Here is a 16,071-nt window from a genome sequence, read left to right as displayed (position 1 = left end):
TTAATTTCATGGAATTCCACTCGAAAAACAAAGCACGAAAAAAAAAAGTGACGACTCAAGCAAAAACTTTGTTTACTGAAACAATTTGCGCCGCCTTCTTTAACACGTTTCATCGATATTCAGTTGTTAATCGCACGAAACAAAAGCAATAATAGATATGGGAAAAAAAAAAGTAATAGGTGGCGAACGGATGGAAAAGTTCGACGAGCGCGCGTAAATTAGAATTTCGAAATAGCAGCGAGGTGTGGAGAAAAAAAAAACAAAGGAATACGCAGATAACTAGTTTCGTTGTTGGTTAGCCTAGTTGATAAAGTTATCTGGCGCATTGCATATGTTTCGGGATTGTTTTATTTACGGGTTCGTTGCCATGCGATGAATGATGCGTTCATTCATCGCATGGCAAGAGTGGATCGCGCGACGAAAGCGGATTAACGTTTTTAATTTGGGTTTACCTTTTTAAAAGAGTCTCGATTATCGCTTCATTCGAGTTGGAATCGTTTCTGTATCGCATACACACACACACCTAAGTGAAGGAGGGTTGAGCACCGCCGGTTCTGATGGTGTACGGTGGCGTCACGTCGCGTGGCGTCGCGACGCTCTCGCCCCTAATCAATAAACCGCACTCAGACGACGACGACGACTTTTTCCTTTACCCTCCTTCTCGAACCCTTTCGCGATGCTGCGTCACGTTCAACGTCGAGAATCATTTCTTGCGATTCAGAGACTTTCGTGGCGTGACCCGGTATTTTTGAATTCGAATTTGGCGCTGCGCGCCGCCTACCGGTAACCTCGCCGCACTAACCTGCTACGATTAATTCGAATCTTCGTTCCCGCCAGAAAACGCACAAATACGCTCGTAAAACACCTGAAACAAAAACAACTCGATTAATTACCTAAGATAATTACAACTGTAACGTATGCAACCGACGTTGCGCATATCATTATGACGATGGAGACAGCTAGATGGAGTTCGCATCGATGTAATAACGTAATAAAATAGATGGAAGAAATTCTCAATTTCGATTGGATATGTTGGAAAATGATAGCAAACAATTTAATAATCACTTTCAATGAACAATTCAAACGATCGAAAAAATAAAACCTCTTAGTTGCGTAACTATTGTAGGCAACCTGTGATGCTTTTCGCCCTAAACACTTCTTTGGTAACATATTTTTTTTGTTGGATGGCAACGCGAGAGGACAGCGTAGGGGCAGTTGCTGCAGCGAGCAGCTGTGCTGCTCCGTCCCCCCGGTTGGTTGTCGTCGTCTCGCTCCCTCGCGCGTAAACACTCTCGCTTCGATACTCTCGCCCCCCTTCAATTCGCGATAAACCGGCGAACGCGAAAAGCCAACGTCAACGGTGTTTCGACGGAAATTAAGTGGTGTTTCCAACCCCCCTGAAAAAAGGATACTCAAGAATAGATTAAAGTGAAGATGATCTGAACACGAAGCGATGACGATTTCCCGTATGAAAATGAGCTGGTAAGCGAAGAATCGAAAAGAACGAAAACCGGAAGTCGATGTTTTCTGTTATTATTCATATGTCAATTCGCGGTAGCCACTTCGATCTATTTATTTACATTTCGGTATCTGATCTTTCGTTCTTTTTCAGTTTGTTTATGTTTACAGCCGCAATCGCCACTTTATTGATTGTCAAGTGCGAACCGATTGTGTGTGTGTATTCACACGCACTGACTCACTCACACACACTCTAATAAGAATAACAAATAATTTATTTTCTCTTTTTCTCCACAAGTGGTGGGCGGAATGTCTAATCTAATTGTAAATACTAATTGTTTGCAACATATTGATCATTGATGTTAATTTTTTGACTATATAAATATCATATTTTAAATTAATTCAATTGCATTGTTAGTAATACGAAAGTTTTTACGCAACTTCCAAACCGAAAACCAATTGAAATTGAAAAGTGTATGGAAATTAGTAAATGGTTTTATCAGAAGCGTCCTAGTTTGTATAGTGGTCGTGCGCGATCATCCCATGTGGGTTACCAATTAACGAATTCAGTTTTTAGACCGTTGAAAGTTCTGTTCGTTCGTTTCTATTCGATCCATCGGATGTTGTCGTTGTGTTTAGAGTTGATAAGTTCAACTTACTTCCCCTTTGATTCTGTGTTGCATCCAGCGCTTATCGCAAGGACCGGACGAACTTTGGCGATTATTTTTTTTTGTCTCTTTTCTCTCTCTTTCTGTAATAGTGAGTAAAGAACGTAACGAATCGTCGATTTCGGGTCAGCATCATCGATTATTGTACACGAACCCGTATAATTAATAAGCGTGCAGCAGCAGCAGTAAAATTGTAAATGTATTAGAAACGATTGTTGCGCGTGGAGAATCTACGATAACACACTTGAAATGTGCGCTAAATCATTGTTATTGCGTTTGCTGCGACTTTATTTTTATAGTTTTTTGTTTTGTTTTCCAATTGTTGTTTGCAATTTGAAATGGTTGGAATCGTCGCGTCGCGTCCCGTCCCGCGATTGAAAACTCGCATTCCTCCAGCATTGTTCTCATTGTTGATCCTGTTTGAAAGCGATTGTCGCCGTTTTTAAAGCGATAAACGCGAATCAGTGTACGTGTTGGACGCGACGAGAGCGAAAAGTCTATCGAATTAGTTTTTGTTTGATTACTTTTGTTGTTGTTGTTGTTGTTACTTACGTGTTTTGTTCACATTTGATGATGTATTATTGGTGGTATACGATGATTCGTCCTTGGTATTTGATGTAAGGAGACGTTTTTCTCGCAATTTCCGCTCAGATGATTCATCCTGAAAAATACATGTTTATTAATTAGATTTGAACTTGCGCACTATCGTAAGTCGTGAAACATAAAGAAAAAGTGTTAATAACAATAACAATGAAAATTTAGAAAAGAATCGAATAAATAATATGTAATAAATTATTCAAAATAACGTGACGTGACTGTAAAACATTGCAGTATTAAAATAGTAATCGCGCATACCATATTATTAGAATGCGATAAGTATGCAAATTTCAAACAAAATTATCGCTTTATGAGTATTTTTCACTAGAATTCGATAGAAAATTGAAGATGTAGAGCGACATTTCCTTCGCTCTTTCAACGAAATAAAAGGGTTATACCGCCCACGCTTCGGTTTTTTTGTTGTTGTTATTGTTGTTGATTAAATTGTGATTTGTGTTGTTTCAGGCCAAATATGAAGAGGCAAATAGTGTTGGCGCTGGCGGCGGGAATCCTCATCGGATTTAGTGGAACGTACATGATGCTGGAGCCGCCGATGTGGTTGAACCTGGCCGATCCGCACACCAGCCACGAGATGCAGCACATGGCCGGGCCCGAAGTTGATCCGGGGGCGCACGGCCACGACGAAGAGTTCCACCGTTACGAGAACGATTCGGTGGCGCGCGATCTGAGAGATAGGGTGAGGGTGCTGTGCTGGGTGATGACCGGTCCGGCCAATCACCAGAAGAAGGCGAAACACGTGAAGAATACGTGGGGAAAACGGTGCAACGTGCTGCTCTTCATGAGCTCCAAAGAAGGTGTGTTTTTGTGAGGAGGGAAACACGATGCGTAATGATTATAATATTTTCAACTGTTGTTTCGCAGATGACAGTTTACCTGCGGTCGCTTTGCCCGTTTCCGAGGGTCGCGACAACCTCTGGGGCAAAACGAAGGAGGCCTTCAAGTACATTCATAAGCATTACCTGGATAAAGCCGATTGGTTCCTGAAGGCCGACGACGATACGTGAGTGTTGTTGATTGTCTTCTGTAATAATCTATAGATCTAGAGCAGTGGTTGTAATTATTTGTTTATTTTAGATATGTGATATTGGAGAATCTGAGGTACATGCTGCAGGCGCACGACCCGCTCGACCCCATCTACTTCGGCTGCAGGTTCAAGCCGTACGTGAAACAGGGCTACATGAGCGGAGGCGCCGGGTACGTGCTCAGCAGGGAAGCGCTGAAGCGATTCATCGAGGTACGTACGGTGGCGGCGGCGGTGACCCAATAAACTATTGCTAAGATGGCCGTTCTCATCAATTTGCGATTGGTTTGTTCGGCAGGTGGGCGTTTCCAATGGAACGCTTTGCAGACAGACGAACAGCGGCAGCGAGGACGTCGAGATGGGCAAGTGCATGGAGAAGGTTAAAGTCGAAGCGGGTGATTCGCGCGATTCCCTCGGCCGCGGAAGGTTCTTTCCCTTCGTGCCCGAGCATCACCTCATCCCCGGACACTCGCCCAAATCTTTCTGGTACTGGAAGTACGTCTACTACGATAGCAAAGAGGTAAAAAATTACATTTCTTACATTACATTTCTTAATTACAATTCTTTGGGGAAGGGCATGGACTGTTGCTCGGACAACGCGGTCTCCTTCCACTACGTCAGCCCCAATCAGATGTACGTCCTCGAATACTTGATCTATCACTTGCGACCGTACGGCATCACTTACGCCGTTCCCAAGGAGACGCATCAAGAGCGACGCCCCCATAAAGCAATCACGTAACGGCGCAAAGTGTTACCAAATGCCAAAACGAAAACCAACATTCCCATACCCACAACCCCACCCCCTCCCTCGATGTTAACAGCAATAAACTAACCCGATTCAATTCATGTCTCGTAGAAGGGTTGTAAATATACGCTGCGCATACGTACGGTACAAAACAAAAAAACAAAGTTATGTTTTCTCTCGTTTGTAATAATAATAATACTTGATGAATGATGTGCTCATAATTTATGTTAACTAATATAGTAATATATATATATATACGATAATAATGATAATTGAATAAAATGCTCTAGTCACAATGTGTACATGTATGATGTAACAGAAAAGAAAAAGTAAGAAGAAAAATATGAAATATATTGAGAGAGAGAGAAAAGGCGAGAAAATAAAGGATGTCATCTTTATCGTGTTCGTCTTTCGTTTATTTGTTGATTGTCCCTTAATAGCTAATATAAATACAATTTGTGCAGTGTGTATAAAAAATATGAATAGTAGTAGTATTCATTTGTTGTTCTCTTTCTCTTTTTTAGAGGAGGAGTGGCATGGTTAGGGAGAGATGGGGGGTTGTTATTGGTTTTATTCCTTTTCTTTTCTTATTTTTTTTTGGCTAAATACTCCTAAATAAGAAGAAAGCTTAATCGTTAGGTATGTATATGTATATATAGTAAGTATAGTTTTTGCTAAATACGTGTGGCTGGCAGTAGAGCATTAATTTGGCTTTACTTCATTTCTGCTGATGTCGTCGTCGTCGTCTCTTTTCTTCATATTTAGGTGATCGCCTTTTCGTATGACGGCGGCGGCGAGTCCTGGATTATTTGGAGGCGCTCGTTGTGCGTGGGCAGCATTACGGCAACGCTGTACGGGGGCGGCGGTATCTCCTCGACGCCGATCGCCTCCACGTCGCTCGCAATTCGAGGAGCATCGGCGAACGGTGGCGGCGGAGGCGGTGCTTCGTCGCTATCCACGGACCACGTCTGGCTGTGATTGGCGTCGACGTTGCGCGCCGCCTCGCGCGTCTGCTCCTTGCACACCTTCAGCAGCACCTTCATCAGGAGCACCACGACCACGATTATGATGATCAGAGGCACGGTGGCACCGAAATGTTCCATCGAATTGCTCTACAAAACGAACGCCACAACAAAAATAACAACATACAAACATCTTCACACTCACCAAATTGCTGATGTTGTACTTAATCACGTAGTAGCTACCGATCACCAGACAGAGGAGCAGCAGCTTCACCAGATTCACGCACAGCATATCCGTGGACGTGGGGCTCGAGGGTGGAGTGGCCGTTGGAATTCCTCGCCTCCTCCTCCGTTGTGTTTCCATTCGGATGCTCGGTCTGGAAAAACCATTAAACTAAACATATGTTCATATAAAAGCAATAATGTAAAATTACTGCGCTTGTGTGTCGTGCTCTTCGACGATGGGCGGAAATCGGGCGGATCGGTGGGCGTGCTGCTGCTGCTGCTGATTGTGATGATGTTGATGATGGGTCGGGGATGCTGATCCGTGACCTTCCATTGGCAGAAACCTGTGGACGGGTGTCACCATCTCGGGCTTGCCAATGCGCAACTCCTTCCGACGAGTACCTTTTATATTTTAAATTCAAATCAAAAGCAATCATTAATAAATAATATCAACGAATATATTTGATGATGACCTCCTTTCATCTTATGCAGAACGCGCTTAATTTTCTTGAATTTCCCGAACAACTTTCTCAACAGTTTTCTCATACTACAGTCAACGGTAACTGTCAAAGTATAAGTTGAAAATGTAAGCAACATTTTAAATTTGACGTTTAGTATGTGGCGTCATCTGTGCGATGACCTCGAACGAAATGATTTGGGGAAAAAGGTTGGTGGTACTGCATGAAAAAAAAGTTAAAAAATAAAGAAAGAAAGAGTCGTTTGAATTGCGAATGTTGTACGTGGGAGTGTTGGTAATGTTGTTGTTGTTGTGTGTGTATGTTGTTATAGGTTATGAAGAAATAATACCGGTTGAGAGGGACGGCGGCACGTATCTGCCGTTCGCACCGCGACGTCCTTGGCTGTTGTTGACACCCTTGTTTATCCAGAAATGCATTTATTCACGTGGTCCGATGCCGCCTCTCATCCCCATCCACAAACTGCGCCCCATCCGTCGTTTCCGTTAACCCACCTGAACGCCGGAAGCGTAAATTGCACAACACCTCTCTCTCTCTGTCTCTCTTCAACTCTAACCGCTTGTATGTTTCTGTCGCATCCGCACGTCCCGTCCACCGCCTTCCTTCTTTCCTTCTACCCAACTACATGTGCATGCACAACGCATTCGCACATGACCGTGTCACTGGATTGCGAGGGGTGGTGGGGGATTACGGTGGTTGTAGGCGACGGCGAAGGCACCAGCGGTACCCTTACGTATTTTAGGCAGCGTCGCGACGCGCTCTATCTGCTATCACTTGCATACCACCCCCGACGCCACACATCAACCGACAGCGAGAAAGTCGATAAAACTGCACAGACTCAGGGACGTCGACGGCGGCTGCTGTTGCTGCAACTGTCATCATCTGTCAACACAAAAACAAAAGCTAAATAAACGAGCGCATTGCTAATTGCTGAACAACGATAACAAGCAAACAAACAAATGATGAAACAAGTGCAATTTCGACCCGAACGGAAAGTTGGTGAGTTTGTTTCTTCATTCAAGTATAACAAAAATCGCAACAATTGTTACTTTCCTTTTACTGTGTGCATTATTATGGATTATTGATAAATATATGGACATTAAAATATATATGTAAGTAGGTTAGTTTAGTCTCGGAAACAATTATGGCGCGTACGGTCGCCATATTGTTTACCGCCATTGTTGGAAATGGGATTTAGTGGGAATGACATTAGCACACTTTCCATCGGGTTAAAGAAAATTGTAATGTATTGTATTATTTATTTTTTTTGTCATTTCTGAATGCATTCACTAATCTACAAAAAAAAAACTATCTACTGTCGCTACAAATCTACAAATTTTCGTACGCACGGTAGAGTTAATCAGTTAATTCGTAGCAGCATTCGGATCTTCCATCCGCATCCGGAACATTTTCATCATATCACTGTCCTTCATCATCTTCATACGTTCTGATAGCATCTTATTCGCATTTCTCATAAGCTCCTGGGCTTTCATCACCTCTGGCGACATCGCCATGGCTGCAGCGAACACCACAACAATCATTAGACACAATATGGTGAATCTCATCTGCAACACAAAAAGGACATTAATTTTTGTATTTACGAAACGAAGCAATTTTATGACTCACCTTGTTTGTCTTTTTACACAATTCGTTCGAGTTGAAGTAAACTGATAACCGATATGTTATTACGACCGTTATTTATACCGACAGCAATTACGGCTGATAGCCAATTATTTTCGTTATAACATGTTTCTTTTTTTGTGCTGCTTAATTAGCGAAATGCTGCATCGTTAGGCGATTGCCGATTTGACTTATCGGCTTGCAGGCGTATAAAAGCCGCTCATCGGGGTGGCGAAAACAACAGTCAACATCGATCGTCAAGAAGGTAAAGCTGCAATAAGAAGAAACGCCATGTAAGTTATTGTTGATATCGAATACTATTAGTGTGAACAATCAAGCTGAGTTGATGGCTTTTAGGAAATTTCTGTTATTTGTCGCCATCGCGGCTGTCTTTGTCGCGGCCACCATCGCCAAAGATACCAATACGTTGGACGATTTAAAGAAGGGCTTGATGGATAGCGACTTCGTCCAAACGCTGAAGGGGTTGGTGAATGATGAGGAGGTGGAGAAGTACAGCGCTAAGGTCATGGATTTTTTGGAGACTTTCAAGAATAAATAAGTAAAATTGTTCAAATAGTGATTGGAACATGAGTAATTAATTAAATATCTTGATCATTACACTATATGTTTAAATGAATAAACCCACACATATTATAAGAGCAAAGTACGCTTAGCATTTAAGAATATTGTTGTTAAAATTGGCGCGCCATCTGCGATTAATCAATTGAACATACCCCATCCACTGGTATTGGATATAATGGGATTAAATTACTGGCGGGCGGAGGACACGGCGTATCGAATGTCCATTGCAGATATCGATGAAAAGTACTGAAAACATTGGCATTACCACCAGTAAGTAGTTCGATTGTGAGCGAGAAGAGATGTGTCCCAAAGGAGATGGAGAGAGGAGAAGACGGAGGCTAGATGAGGAGGAGGAAGAGGAAGAACACCGTCGGAACAGGAAGCATCGTCAGAGGGACGTCGTAACCGTCGCCGCCGCCGGAAGAAGACGTCGCCGACGGCAGAGATGGTACAATTTCACGTTAAATAAGGTGAGTCAGAAAGTGAAAAAGTCCTTGGGTCACGCGAATCCGGATCGATTTGCGCAAAAGTGTGCTGTGGAGGTAAGAAACAAAAAGCGACGCGCAAAAACTTCGGACGTCCGACCGTTTGTGTGCATTTTTGACGTGACGTTCTGTTGAAAATTCTGTGTTTGTTGAGAGAGGAAGAGAGATCGAGGGAGAGAAGATGACGAAGATGGCGATCGGCATTGATCTTGGCACCACTTACTCGTGCGTCGGTGTATGGCAGAGCGGTAAAGTGGAAATCATCGCCAACGAGCAGGGCAACAGGACGACGCCCAGCTACGTGGCGTTCACGGACAGCGAACGGCTGGTCGGTGATGCCGCCAAGAACCAGGTCGCAATGAACCCGACGAACACGGTGTTCGACGCGAAACGCCTGATCGGCCGTAGATTCGACGATGGTAAGATACAGGCGGATATGAAGCTGTGGCCGTTTAAGGTGGTCGACGACAAGGGAAAGCCGAAAATTCAGGTGGAGTTTCGGGGTGAGAAGAAGACGTTCGCTCCTGAAGAGATCTCGTCTATGGTGCTGACGAAGATGAGGGAGACGGCGGAGGCTTACCTGGGGGAGGCTGTGAGGGATGCGGTGATCACGGTGCCCGCTTACTTCAACGATTCGCAGCGGCAGGCGACGAAGGATGCGGGGATGATTGCCGGCATCAACGTGCTCAGGATCATCAACGAACCGACGGCCGCGGCTCTAGCGTACGGCCTGGACAAGAATCTGAAAGGTGAGAGAAACGTGCTCATCTTTGATTTGGGTGGTGGCACTTTCGACGTATCCGTACTCACCATAGACGAGGGTTCGCTGTTCGAGGTGAAAGCGACTGCCGGTGACACCCATCTAGGAGGCGAAGATTTCGATAATCGCCTGGTGGATCATTTCGCCGAAGAGTTTAAGAGGAAGTATAAAAAGGATATGCGAGGTAACGCGCGTTCCCTGCGTCGCTTAAGGACTGCGGCGGAAAGGGCCAAGAGGATCTTGTCCTCGAGCACCGAGGCGACGTTAGAAATTGACGCCCTCTTCGACGGCATCGATTTCTACACGAAAATATCGCGCGCGCGCTTCGAGGAGATCAACGCGGATCTGTTTCGCGGCACTTTGGAGCCGGTGGAGAAGGCGCTCGGCGACGCCCGCATCGACAAGGCGCGCATACACGACGTCGTCCTCGTCGGCGGATCCACGCGCATTCCCAAGATCCAATCGCTCCTGCAGAATTACTTTGCCGGCAAGTCGCTGAATCTGTCGATCAATCCTGACGAAGCGGTGGCTTACGGAGCCGCCGTCCAAGCAGCCATCCTAAGCGGAGACCGCAGCTCAAAAATCCAAGACGTCCTCCTCGTCGACGTCACGCCGCTCTCGCTCGGCATCGAGACGGCAGGAGGCGTAATGTCAAAGATCGTCGAGCGAAATGCGCGCATCCCCTGCAAGCAGATGCAAGTGTTTACGACTTACTCGGACAACCAATCGGCCGTTACCATCCAAGTGTTCGAAGGGGAACGCACGATGACCAAAGACAACAATCTGCTGGGCACGTTCGATCTGACCGGGATTCCACCGGCGCCGCGCGGCCAGCCGCAGATCGAGGTCACCTTCGATCTCGATGCGAACGGCATCCTCAACGTGTCCGCCAAGGAGACCGGCACCGGCAGATCGAAGAACATCACCATCAAAAACGACAAGGGTCGTCTCTCGCAGAAGGAGATCGAACGGATGCTGGCGGAGGCGGAAAAGTATAGGGAGCAGGACGAGAGACAGCGCGATCGCATCGCCAGCAAGAACACCCTCGAATCGTACGTGTTCGGGGTGAAGCAGGCGTTGGAGGAGGGCGCCTCGACGAACTCGTCGTCGGTCTCGTCGGACGAAAAGGCCAAGGTGCGCGGGTCGTGCGAGGAATGCATCAAATGGTTGGACAGTAACCAGGAAGCGGACAAGGACGAGTACGAGTACAAGTATCAGGAGATGCGGAAGATATGCACGCCGACGATGTCGAAGCTGCATCAGGAGGGCGGCAAGAAGGACGGACCAACCATCGAGGAGGTCGATTAACCTGCAACATCAAAATTAGAATCAATTTAGAAAGAAAAGCAGCAAATTCAATCCACGCACCGCAGGCGACGACGACGTTAAGCAGACCTTTCCTCTTCATCTCGAGGGGGGCCGTCTGCTTTTCTTCTTTCAATTTCTCCCTGTTGTTTCCCTTCGTTCGGATGATAATAAACAGTCGCCCGACGACCACCCTTCACATTCTCTCTCTCTCCCTCTTTACCCTGTAATTAGAGCTTTCAACGAAGATAGTTTTAAATATTAAATTATGTAGCGTGTTACATTTGAACGCAATAAAATGCACATACACAAAATGCAGCAGCCATTGTTTCATTCCGATCGATATTTCAGCAGATCGATACGTGCATAGCATTTTATACGAATTACCCACTTACTTTGTAATATATTAGATTGTATTTTCTTCTTGTTCAATCGTCATTTGTGTTCCTCCAAATTCTTCTGCAAAAGAAAACAATTTGATTAGATTCTTATTCATTTACTTATACTTATAAATAGTAAAACTCGCCTGGAAATTTCCAAATGTAATAACACTGGCTACATTGATTCATGATAGAAAAGTCTGCGAGTGAAATTCGATCTCGCAACAAAAAACAAAAGTATAAGACAACCTTTCGGTCGCCTCCTACTAACAAGCAGGAAACACTTTGGTTCTGCCCCGAAACCGAAAAGACCGCCCATCCATCAACATTCGAGGCGCCTATTATCATTCTGCTTCGTTTTTTTTTTCTGTTGTTGTTTTTGACGAAAAGCAGTTACGCAAACGGTTTATTTGTTCATCTTTTTCGTAAAAGCAATTTAATATTTCTTCTTGAATTAAACTAGATTTCGATATGCGAACGTTCAATTATTATGTAAGCAAATTGTACGTGCGGTTGACTTGGTTGCATAACCCTATACGACAATTTTAATTTGAGGCGAAATTTAAATTCGAAAGGAGCGCAGGTAAACTTTTTTCTTTTGTTTGTACCAAAATGATGGATGGATGAAAAAAACTACCCCACCTACTTCGGACAACCTCTCGGCCGAAATTGAGAAGAAAAAAAAACACGCGTTTCTTTTTCAAGGGTGATGAAAGATAGTGTGAGTTAGAGAAAGAGAGAAATGGTAGGAAGGGCAATGCGCTTTTGTGCGAGAGCTACCTACACGAAAGACGGAGAAAGGGAGAGACTACGATGACCTAGGAGTGGAGCGAAGAGAGAGAGAGAGAGAGAAAGCGAGAGGGTGTAAGAAGTAGACGAAGAGAGAGAGAGAAAGAGAGAGAGTGCAAGGCTGGTTCTGTGCGAGTGGAGGAGTGCATGCAGCGGCGGCAGGCAGTCAGTTAGCGAACGAACGGTGTGGAGAGGAGCGTCACAGCGCGAGTTGCGGTAACACAGTAGAAACGCGTTCGCTCTTACGACGACGGCGGCAAACGCGAAAGACAAATGAGAACACGCGAAAACAAGTGAATTCGAGATAAAAGAACAGTGTGTGTGTGCGTGTGTGTATGTGCCATCAACGAAGGAAGATGCCTTGAAGGAAGTTGCAAATATTATATCTAAAGAAATATACTGCAACTAATCAACTACTCTCTCTCTCTCATTACAAACGCTGCTACCAGCAGAAGAAGTAATAGTTGAGTTGTTGCGACGATCGGAGATGGAGTCTATCGCCAACAACAATTTGGTATCCAATCTACCGGAGGTAAAATAAAATCGAGCAATTTAAAAATAATCATCGCGTTCGCAATAGTTTTGCTACTTGTTCCTCTCGAACGCGAGATGAACAAGTGAAACGAGAAGTAGAAGTAGAAGAAGTGAAAAATAAAAAACAACGACGATGCAGACAGAGAGGAGATGAACAACAAGCAAGAAGCGAAACTACCTGTTTTCTTGCCGTTTTCTTCTTCTCCTCTCTCGTTCTCTTCTACCTCGAACGAACGAGACCCGTTCGCCGTTCCTCTCCTTCTTCTTTCTTCATCACTCCTCTCTTGCCTCAACCGACGGTTATGGGAGTGTGTGTGTGTTCGAGTGCGTCGAGTTGTTTGATTCTGTTTGAAGCAAGGTTGAACAACTGAGAACCGAGGAACGTCGTCGTCGCTCGTTCTCTTCTGTTGCCTCAGCTCTTTCCTCAGCGTGTTGTTTTCTGTACAGCAACGGCCAAAAGACATTCTTTTCACCCAAATCTTAAAGAAAATAATAATAACAATATCAAATCTCAAAAAAAAAAACAGTTTTCAAGCTTCAAATTCGTAAAAAAAAACATTTTTTTTTCAGCTCATATTTTACGATCGCAATTGATTCTTGTAATTAAGCAATGAAATACGAATAGTAAATAAAAGAAGATAGTAATTAAGTCAAATCATAGAAGAAAAAAATCGCTGTCGACACGAAACTTTCTAGTATTAGTACTACAGAATCACCTTAAAACACGTTCCGCCGAGTGAAAACGAAATTCGTAATTATTTGAAACTTTACAAAACGCACGAAGAATATTTAAGTTTAACCGTAAAAATCAATTTTGAATTACCAAAACAAAAAAGAAAGAAAGATAATTTGTTACGCTACTAAAACCGAACAACCAAAGTAAACAGATGAAAAAGCAGAAACGCGATCAAATTCAAATTAATTTGGCAAAATCAATGAGGCGTGAATCGAAGCCCAAAACAAGTGATTAATACAGACCATTTATACAAATATGCGCGTGTTGCGGGCGGTAAGAAACAATTGAAAGCGACCGTCGCGCGCGCGCTCGCCGTTTAATTTTTTAAAAGTCTCATTAAATGTCTCGGCCAGAAACGAATGTAAATAAAAGCAAGGACGAAACAATTGCGAATCGACGAAGGGGGAAAATATCGGATTGGAAGTGAAGGAAATAATGTATTCTCATTCTTTCACTTCATCTCCAACTTCTTCTACCTGTCGCTATTTTTATGGAGAGCCGACAGATTTCTTACGCATTTTGTATTATCACGCGTAATCCTCTCACCTGACACTTTTTTTTTGTCCTTTCGGCGTCGATTCTCCGAAGGAAAACATTCCCGTTTTCTTCCTCCTTGGTCACGTTTTTCTACCTGCAATTACCAACAATTAATACAAAAAAAAAGCTAAGTATGCGTAATAAATGTTAAAATACCTGAAGCTTGTGCAGGTTCCTTTACATTTTTTTGACCAGTCAAATTTCTTTTCATCGCTTGCAAATTTGACGTTTGCTGGAATGCATACGAATTCTGAAACAATCATAAACCAAAATTGATTTTTTTAATTGAAATTAATAATAATTTTGCGTTTGATGAGAACGAAACAAATAATTAAGTCAAATTGTTGCGAAAAATACAAACAAACGTCAACACTCCAATGAGATATTTTGTTTTTTTTTAGACAATGCAGAGAGTTGTCATTGGAAATTTGACGTTTGTATTTTGAACGAATGTCAAAATTGCAATGAGTTAAATTATAAAAAATGACTTTAGTTGTCAATGGAAATTTGACGTTTGTTTGTATTTTTTTGCAACAAACGTCAACATTCCAATGAGATATTTTGTATTTTTAGACAATACAGAGTTGTCATTGGAAATTTGACGTTTGTATTTTTTACTAATGTCAAATTTGCTATGAGTTGAATGATGCAAAGTAAATAGTTGTCAATGAAAATTTGACGTTAGTTTGTATTTTTTTTGAAACAAAGGTCAACATTCCAATGAGATATTTTGTATTTTGAAGTCATTTTTTATAATTTAACTCATTGCAATTTTGACATTCGTTCAAAATACAAACGTCAAATTTCCAATGACAACTCTCTGCATTGTCTCAAAAAACAAAATATCTCATTGGAAGTTGTTTGACAAATTTATTATTAATTTCAATTAAAAAAATCAATTTTGGTTTATGATTGTTTCAGAATTCGTATGCATTCCAGCAAACGTCAAATTTTCAATGACATTTTTCGAGCGATGAAAAGAAATTTGACTGGTCAAAAAAAATGTAAAGGAACCTGCACAAGCTTCAGGTATTTTAACATTTATTACGCATACTTAGCTTTTATTGTTTTTTTTTGTATTAATTGTTGGTAATTGCAGGTAGAAAAACGTGACCAAGGAGGAAGAAAACGGGAATGTTTTCCTTCGGGAATCGACGCCGAAGGACAAAAAAAAAGTGTCAGGTGAGAGGATTACGCGTGATAATACAAAATGCGTAAGAAATCTGTCGGCTCTCCATAAAAATAGCGACAGGTAGAAGAAGTTGGAGATGAAGTGAAAGAATGAGAATACATTATTTCCTTCACTTCCAATCCGATATTTTCCCCCTTCGTCGATTCGCAATTGTTTCGTCCTTGCTTTTATTTACATTCGTTTCTGGCCGAGACATTTAATGAGACTTTTAAAAAATTAAACGGCGAGCGCGCGCGCGACGGTCGCTTTCAATTGTTTCTTACCGCCCGCAACACGCGCATATTTGTATAAATGGTCTGTATTAATCACTTGTTTTGGGCTTCGATTCACGCCTCATTGATTTTGCCAAATTAATTTGAATTTGATCGCGTTTCTGCTTTTTCATCTGTTTACTTTGGTTGTTCGGTTTTAGTAGCGTAACAAATTATCTTTCTTTCTTTTTGTTTTTTGGTAATTCAAAATTGATTTTTACGGTTAAACTTAAATATTCTTCGTGCGTTTTGTAAAGTTTCAAATAATTACAATTTCGTTTTCACTCGGCGGAACGTGTTTTAAGGTAATTCTGTAGTACTAATACTAGAAAGTTTCGTGTCGACAGCGATTTTTTTCTTCTATGATTTGACTTAATTACTATCTTCTTTTATTTACTATTCGTATTTCATTGCTTAATTACAAGAATCAATTGCGATCGTAAAATATGAGCTGAAAAAAAAATGTTTTTTTTTACGAATTTGAAGCTTGAAAACTGTTTTTTTTTTTGAGATTTGATATTGTTATTATTATTTTCTTTAAGATTTGGGTGAAAAGAATGTCTTTTGGCCGTTGCTGTACAGAAAACAACACGCTGAGGAAAGAGCTGAGGCAACAGAAGAGAACGAGCGACGACGACGTTCCTCGGTTCTCAGTTGTTCAACCTTGCTTCAAACAGAATCAAACAACTCGACGCACTCGAACACACACACACTCCCATAACCGTCG

The 16,071-nt window shown here is 42.6% G+C and overlaps 4 protein-coding genes and 2 long non-coding RNA genes across 12 annotated transcripts in view; 3 read left to right on the top strand and 3 right to left on the bottom strand.

Annotated features, from left to right (window-relative positions):
* The first annotated feature begins 1,164 nt into the window (after positions 1-1,164).
* Positions 1,165-4,725, top strand: LOC108558506 (glycoprotein-N-acetylgalactosamine 3-beta-galactosyltransferase 1-like). Of its 2 annotated transcripts, none has more exons than XM_017915430.1 (6): positions 1,165-1,482; positions 3,189-3,538; positions 3,606-3,744; positions 3,819-3,978; positions 4,064-4,285; positions 4,340-4,725. In XM_017915430.1, the coding sequence occupies exons 1-6, from the start codon at positions 1,454-1,456 to the stop codon at positions 4,502-4,504; spliced, it is 1,065 nt and encodes a 354-aa protein (XP_017770919.1). In that variant the 5' UTR covers positions 1,165-1,453; the 3' UTR covers positions 4,505-4,725. The 2 variants fall into 2 exon arrangements, with proteins under 2 accessions (XP_017770919.1, XP_017770918.1); XM_017915429.1 differs by lacking the exon at positions 1,165-1,482 and adding an exon at positions 2,660-2,743.
* Positions 4,726-4,908: 183 nt separating this feature from the next.
* On the bottom strand, positions 4,909-6,611 carry LOC108558508. Its single transcript, XM_017915432.1, has 4 exons — positions 6,505-6,611; positions 5,907-6,099; positions 5,678-5,849; positions 4,909-5,622 (listed from the first exon to the last, which is right to left on the bottom strand). The coding sequence occupies exons 1-4, from the start codon at positions 6,590-6,592 to the stop codon at positions 5,272-5,274; spliced, it is 804 nt and encodes a 267-aa protein (XP_017770921.1). The 5' UTR covers positions 6,593-6,611; the 3' UTR covers positions 4,909-5,271.
* A 482-nt stretch (positions 6,612-7,093) lies between these two features.
* LOC108558496 (tight junction protein ZO-1) overlaps positions 7,094-16,071 on the top strand; it is a 25,487-nt gene continuing 16,509 nt past the window's right edge. For 3 of the 6 annotated variants that reach the window (XM_017915416.1, XM_017915417.1, XM_017915415.1), the window contains exons 1-3: positions 7,094-7,172; positions 7,949-8,086; positions 8,151-8,845. In XM_017915416.1, coding sequence (XP_017770905.1) covers positions 8,675-8,845 — 171 coding nt within the window. In that variant the 5' untranslated portion in view covers positions 7,094-7,172; positions 7,949-8,086; positions 8,151-8,674. Of the gene's footprint in view, positions 7,173-7,948; positions 8,087-8,150; positions 8,846-11,770; positions 12,627-16,071 lie in introns of those variants that run through there. The other 3 variants (XM_017915411.1, XM_017915414.1, XM_017915412.1) reach the window with 3 other exon arrangements.
* LOC108558511 lies at positions 7,416-7,896 on the bottom strand. The gene is made up of 2 exons (XR_001890900.1): positions 7,800-7,896; positions 7,416-7,738 (listed from the first exon to the last, which is right to left on the bottom strand). It is a non-coding gene; the product is annotated as an uncharacterized LOC108558511 (long non-coding RNA).
* LOC108558503 (heat shock protein 68-like) lies at positions 8,972-11,379 on the top strand. Its single transcript, XM_017915425.1, has one exon. The coding sequence runs from the start codon at positions 9,042-9,044 to the stop codon at positions 10,926-10,928; it is 1,887 nt and encodes a 628-aa protein (XP_017770914.1). The 5' UTR covers positions 8,972-9,041; the 3' UTR covers positions 10,929-11,379.
* On the bottom strand, positions 12,641-14,133 carry LOC108558512. Its single transcript, XR_001890901.1, has 3 exons — positions 14,058-14,133; positions 13,607-13,995; positions 12,641-13,107 (listed from the first exon to the last, which is right to left on the bottom strand). It is a non-coding gene; the product is annotated as an uncharacterized LOC108558512 (long non-coding RNA).

The sequence above is a fragment of the Nicrophorus vespilloides genome, unplaced genomic scaffold (assembly GCF_001412225.1).
Source record: "Nicrophorus vespilloides isolate i.1.1-1 unplaced genomic scaffold, Nicve_v1.0, whole genome shotgun sequence".
NCBI lineage: Eukaryota > Metazoa > Arthropoda > Insecta > Coleoptera > Silphidae > Nicrophorus > Nicrophorus vespilloides.
The sequence above is the reverse complement of the archived record's forward strand: the minus strand, read 5'-3'. Positions and strand labels throughout refer to the sequence as shown.